The sequence below is a fragment of the Mugil cephalus genome, chromosome 20 (genome assembly GCF_022458985.1).
Source record: "Mugil cephalus isolate CIBA_MC_2020 chromosome 20, CIBA_Mcephalus_1.1, whole genome shotgun sequence".
Lineage (NCBI taxonomy): Eukaryota > Metazoa > Chordata > Actinopteri > Mugiliformes > Mugilidae > Mugil > Mugil cephalus.
Genome location: NC_061789.1, coordinates 2,581,495 through 2,587,660, shown reverse-complemented (window position 1 = coordinate 2,587,660; position 6,166 = coordinate 2,581,495). Strand labels below are relative to the sequence as shown.

General features: G+C 41.0%; 1 protein-coding gene across 1 annotated transcript; it reads right to left on the bottom strand.

Annotated features, from left to right (window-relative positions):
* Nucleotides 1–1,084: 1,084 nt before the first annotated feature.
* On the bottom strand, nucleotides 1,085–4,618 carry LOC124998361 (beta-galactoside-binding lectin-like). The gene is made up of 4 exons (XM_047572697.1): nucleotides 4,452–4,618; nucleotides 2,117–2,196; nucleotides 1,854–2,025; nucleotides 1,085–1,704 (listed from the first exon to the last, which is right to left on the bottom strand). The coding sequence occupies exons 1-4, from the start codon at nucleotides 4,458–4,460 to the stop codon at nucleotides 1,558–1,560; spliced, it is 408 nt and encodes a 135-aa protein (XP_047428653.1). The 5' UTR covers nucleotides 4,461–4,618; the 3' UTR covers nucleotides 1,085–1,557.
* Between the last annotated feature and the right edge of the window lie 1,548 nt (nucleotides 4,619–6,166).

Below are 6,166 nucleotides of genomic sequence, written 5' to 3'. Positions count from 1 at the left end.
AGAGGGATGGGAAAGTTAGAAGAAAGAGAATGGAAAAAAAAATGTTTGGCAGCAGATCGTTTCCTGGCAAATTGTTCCTCTCTATGATCAATATATCATAGCACAGCACATTTTATATTAAAGCCTGTAGTTTGCAACTATCATAGTGACAAATCTCATCAAACCCAAAGAACTGAAGATGACAGGATCATGGATTGACAGCCTCTAACAGCGTGGAGCCTCAGCTGCCTCTTCATACGAAGGAGGATAAATCCTGTGGTCAAATCCCATTTTCTTTTACAGTTTTGTTGGTTTTTGAATGTGCTTTATACATAATATTCTCCTTTATTAGTCCTTTACATTACAGTCTAGGATAGGTTCACACGTGCAACAACCTCTTCTCATCTCTCTGCAGACAGACGAAGAAAGAAAGAAAATAAACGACTTAAAAGGGGCCTCTATTCATTGTTCATTTAATATGCAGCTCATTGGTCAACATTTGTGTTTATTTAATGTTCCTCTGGTTGTTTCGTTGGTCCGGTTACGTATTCCTTAATATGTGACATATTCTTAAAAGCCTTATTCCCTAATTTAGCATACGCTCAGCATCGTCTGCTTATAGCTGCCCATAACAAATTAGAAATGGCTGATCCATGATTGGAGCGCAAGCCCAGCATCGGTTCTTTGTGGACGTCGATATCTAAAGCTACTCTGAAGCTGCTAAGTTGCAAAGATCCAGACGGAGGATTATAAACGCAGGAAAATGAAAGTGACACTAGAAGATAGGATTTTAAATAGCATGAAATCACTCACACTAACGTCTTAGGGAAGGACTGAAAAACAACTTCACAGGATGAAATTCACTGAGATAGTAACACAGCCCAGGCTACTAAATCACATAAATACAGCAATGCTGACATCTAGTGGCTAAAAGGGTAAATACAGCTGCATTTTAATTGGTTTAAATCCTGCAAACTTCTGCAATAGAAGGTGCAGTGTAAAGAAATGGATCACATGTCAGTTCTTTGTCGGTGGATATTTGACTACAGTCATTTTACTCGTGACACATAATATGATTGTGTAACAAGAAGTCTCCGAAGTCATGTCTGGTCACAAAAGGACACACTTTAATAGATGATGTTACAGGGTAGCAGTCACAAATCTGGAATGTCTGGCAAAACAAACAGCTAAAACATTTAAAGAAAATCTGATCACATTTTATTGAACTCCTTTGGCTTGAAGCTACTCTGTGGTTTTAGTTAGTAGCTCTGTCAGCTGTGTAGAAAAAGCGTTCCCTCATTAAATTTTTCTTCAATACTGCATGTACGTCTGTCTGTAGATCTGAGGACTGTACTCTTCTGTCTCGTCTACCCATCCTCGTAGCTGCTCGCATCCGCTTTCAGCAAACTAACTTCCTGCATCCTATGAGTGTGTGTGATAAGCATGTAAGGTTGGTTCCACATGTACTCAGGAATTTCTGAGAGCACTAAATGTTATGTATGTTACCTGCTGTCATAGAAAAAAAAACGCAAAGGAAAAGACGATTTTCAATCCATTAATTGGTGCAGGATGGAGGTTTTACTTGATCTCAAAGCTTCTGACGCGGGCGTCGCCATCAAAGCCGATACATGTGTACTTCTCAGCGCCCATGCGGTTGGGGAAGTGGATGACGGAGCCGTCTGATAAAGTCACCAGGAACTCTGAAGGGGTAAACTCGATGGCAATCTGAATGGATGAGGAAAACAGAGAGAAAATCAATTGTTGTCGATTAATACATTTAACACATCAGATGAGTCTAAACACTGATGCACAACTGATGACAAACATGCAGTGATACGCATTTTCCAGTAGAGGTCGCTAACAGACACACGCACCTTGAACTCCTCTCCCAGCTGGAAAGGGAAGCAGTCCTCCCGCTGCTCCTCACACCAGCTCCCTCCCTGGTAGGAGTTGCACACGACGGTATTCTCGTCCCCGTGGGCATTGAAACGAGGGTTGATGTGCATCGTAATCTCGTCCTCACTGGGGCCGATGTTCAGTGCAAAACTACAGGGCACACAAACATTTTGCATCATGTTCAGTTTTTTTTTTTTTTTTTTTTTGCACTTATTGCGAGAACAATGTGTGCGTTACTTACTTTGAAGCATCAGCTTTGGCCACTCCGACTATGGTCAGTGTTTGTCCGACCTTAAAGGACATGTTCTTGATGATCAAATCCTGTGCAAAAACAAGGTGGTGATTAACAAGGTATTATGCGCTAACTCAACCAGATTTTACTAGAGACAATTCTAATCGCAGCTTCAGGCAGAAACCAGGAGGCCTCAGCCAACTCGACCCTCACTTCATCCAGACATGTGTTTTCAATTAATCTCCTCTCATTCACTGACTGGTCAAAGATCCCAGCTGCCTTTTTTTCGTCCTCCTGTTGCTATGGACATTTTTTTTTTTTCACAAGCTTGGCTACAAATGTGGAAAACTGAGATGAAGTCTCCAAGTAATAGTTTCCTAAGTGCAATCACAGCAAAAAAAAAATCTCTGCCCAGTTGTTACTGTACATGTGGCAGAGGAACACTGAGCTTTGCCTTGATTATGAAATTATACTTGAGCTATCTGTCTAGTTGTGAAATAACTGCTTCATATTTTGTCGTTTTGCAAAGATGATGTGAAATATTACAAAAACAGCAGCCTTTGAGAGTTTTAGATTTTTGACACACACACAAAAAAATGAAGTATGTTAGCAGACATCAGAACAATGTGATTATAAAAGCTTAGCTTGTAAGGGATTGGAATTTTAATTATCTGAGTCAAAAGTTTTAGAACACTCCAATATTTCTTTCTTTTTTTATTGAAGTGTATGCAGTTAATGTCTCATTTTACTCTGAAATGAAAGCATAGACCAAATGAACAAAAAAATAAATAAATCATGGAATCAATATGTCACCCACAATCTGTTCTAAACTTTGGACTCATCACAGTGACCACCTCTGGCTGATTTAACATGTGAACACACTTGTGACGTTCTTTCTTTCTAAAATGAAATGATGGTTAAAGTCTAGAGACACTCCATGTCAAGCTTTCCATCTTGTTTTTATGCTGAGTTAGTTCTGGTAGAGCTTGGACTAAAGTTCTTGTTGTAGGATGAAACCCTGACCAACTATACAAGGGGATACTGATGCTGTTCTAAAACTTTAGACCAGTGATGTGTGAGGCTGATGACATTATAACGTCAGCAGGAGCCCAAACATTGATTTGGTTTTGCTGATAATGTTCGACTGAGAAGCATCATGTCTCTGTGATGTGTGGATCTGGATGCTTCTCATTGGTTTTGTCTGCAATTATTGCACAATCACTCTTTTCTTTGAATGCTCCTCGTTTCTCCGTTTTAAATTTTTTATGCCTCAACAAGCATCCTCACCTAGTTTGTGTTATATTTATACGTTGCTATATGAATTTCTCCGCTTGCTTCATCTTATCCCTTCTCCTCTACTTCCTCTTCTCTTCCCCCTTTCTTTCTACTGGCCTCTTCCTCACTGCTGCTTTTTCTGGAGGGTACAGACTCTCAGTTTCTCACTTTCTATTCACTCTCTGTGAACAGAAATCAACTGAGAATCATCTGAAAGTTCAGACAAGAACATGAAATGAAAGGAAGGGAAGGAGAAGACTGACGAGATGTCGTTTCCATGTCAGCATCTATGTGTAAAGTATAACAGATAAGTAGCACCGGGGCTTGAACTGGGCTGAGGTCAGAGTTGGCAGGTTCTCTCCATCTCCATCTGTCAAAACCCTCTGCACACTCTATTGTTTCATACATGGAAATTCATTCCACAACTCACTGGCAGAAACACTCTAAATATGCACAGAATCTAACAGCCACAAATAAATAAATGATCTTGATTGATTCATTCCTGTCACCCTGCAAGGACAGACCTCTGACTGGCACTCCAAGAGGTCATGGAGAGTATTGTCGCATCTATTCTGGTCCTCACGTTACTGTCCCTGTTTCATTCCACCCTGTAATATGATTTGAGCCTCTGATTTAAACCACAGGGTCTATATTATAATCTGCTCAGTTTATGAACTCAGAGGGACCAGAGTGCACTGCTGCCTGCGTCCAACGCTGACGTAGAGGAGGCATGACTGGAATGAAACGGACAAATGTTGGCAATGGGCTTGTCTGTTTCTGTGTAATTTAAAGACAGTTGGAGAGTGTGATAAGATGGCTTTGCAACAGCTGGGAAAGCTCCTTTTGGTTAAAAGGTTACTAAAGTGCGCGGGGGATGGATGTTTTGACCATAAAAGGCAATCAAATGAATGCACGAGCTCTCGAAAGCTAAATAAATGAGTGTCACAGCTCAGTGTGGCTAGTGAAGTTAGCCGAAAATAAAACACAAACTAATCCCAGCTGTGTCTTAAACCAGTTTAAGACATGGCAATGAAATGCAAAATACATAGAGGTTAAAGATTCTACTCACTTTCATCATCTTTGCAGATGTCGTCAGTCACAGCCGGCTGAGAAGAAGTGAGAGTGCTGCAGGGCCTCGCCTCCCTGCACCCTCACTGGAGGCTGTAATTTATACAGCAGGGGGAGGTTCCCTCCGACCGGAGCGACATCTCCAACAGCAAATAGAACTGCGCCATCGCTGCTGCACACCAGCCAAATGATTCCAGGGTGCTGTTGTAGATCATCAATAACTCATTTAGTGAGTTTTTGCAGACCTCTGCGAAGTCGGGCTAATTAGTGACGGACCATTTACTGACATGACACTGTTAGACTGTAAACTGTCCGAGTTGAGACTGACTGCAAGAGGGAACGGGACAGAAATAGAAATGAATTTGTTGCCCGGGAGACGGACAAATATTTGGCACAGCCAGCTGTCTTAATGCCCACCTACTGTAAATAGCCTGCGAGAGTATATTGTAGAGCAAGAGTCCAATGTTACTGCAGAAGAAGAAGTAAAGTTTAGTGACGGAGAAATGAGGCAGAGGGAGTGAAAGGGAAAAGGAGCCGGAGACTCAGAAGGATCTGACTCATGAGTCAAAGCCGCACACGTCACTCCTGTGCATCATAAAACTAATTCAACTTTAACTTATTTATTCTTTTCTAACTCTGATGGAGCACTGGAATAAAGGTTGCCATGGTTACCATTCACTAGATGCAGCGTAAAGATGGACAAAACCCTCCGTGCTGAACCGTCTTCCAGCTTCTCAGTCAGAAAGGGTCAGAGAAGTGGAGCGTGAGTGGAGCTGAGCGTAGCCATGAATGAAGCCGATGAGCAACCTGAGACGGCATCAGCCCGTCGAGCCAAACCCACCACTCCCTAAATGCTTTCCCTAAAAAACTTTAAGCCTTAGGTTTAAATACGTGAGTTCTATATAAATGCTCCCATGTAAACTTGTCATGAGAGTAAAACTTTTGTAATAAAACGTGTTTGTTTTCTTTTGTACCAGGCTGTAAATATATGTTTATTTACGTGGATGGAGGAACTTCAGTACTTGGCTTCCCTCAGGTACTTGAGATGCTGCTTGTGCTGCTCAGAGTCGTGGTAGAAGCACGTGTCAAAAATAGGCAGAACAACGAGAAATGAAGGCTAATCTTGTTTGAGCCCTTTGCAGTGGAGAAGACGGGACATAGAAGCTGTTAGACGTGAAGGAAAGTGGAGCTGTTATATGTAGCCGCTGTCTCTACCTCACTCTTGTTTGTGTTTCTTCATCGTTCTTCTTCCCTCGTGGTTTAAGTCAAAAGGGAACAATTTTTTTTACAGTTTTAAGTGAAGTAAAAAAACATGTTTTTGGCTAAAGAACCAAGCAAGAACACAGATACATAACGACTAGTGCTTAATTTGCTATTTTTTTGTATTTATTTAGTGTTTACTTTTCTATCTGTTGTGTGTACTGTCCTTTAAATCATCTGCTGCAGCAACACTGTAGGATAAATAGATTATCTTATACTCTATTATCTTATTATAGAGTGTGCTTGTTCTACAACAAAGGTCTCCAACAGGGGGTGCTGCAGGGAGCTCGCAAAATTGGTTGATTAGGCATTTTTCATATATATATTTTTTAAGTTTTACTCTATAATTTACTCCCGCAAACTGAAATTTCTTTAACCCTCGCACCTGATTTTAAAATGGTTATGTTGTTACTATAAAGGGACAAAAGTGTCCTCTTCAGAAACACCCTAACAATG

What these genes read in the sequence shown, in the direction of transcription:
- LOC124998361 (XM_047572697.1), bottom strand. An exon ending in GCCAAAGCTGATGCTTCAAA is followed by an intron (nt 2,026 to 2,116) that starts GTAAGTAACGCA and finishes TGTGCCCTGTAG; the next exon opens with TTTTGCACTGAACATCGGCC. An exon ending in AGCTGGGAGAGGAGTTCAAG is followed by an intron (nt 1,705 to 1,853) that starts GTGCGTGTGTCT and finishes TCATCCATTCAG; the next exon opens with ATTGCCATCGAGTTTACCCC.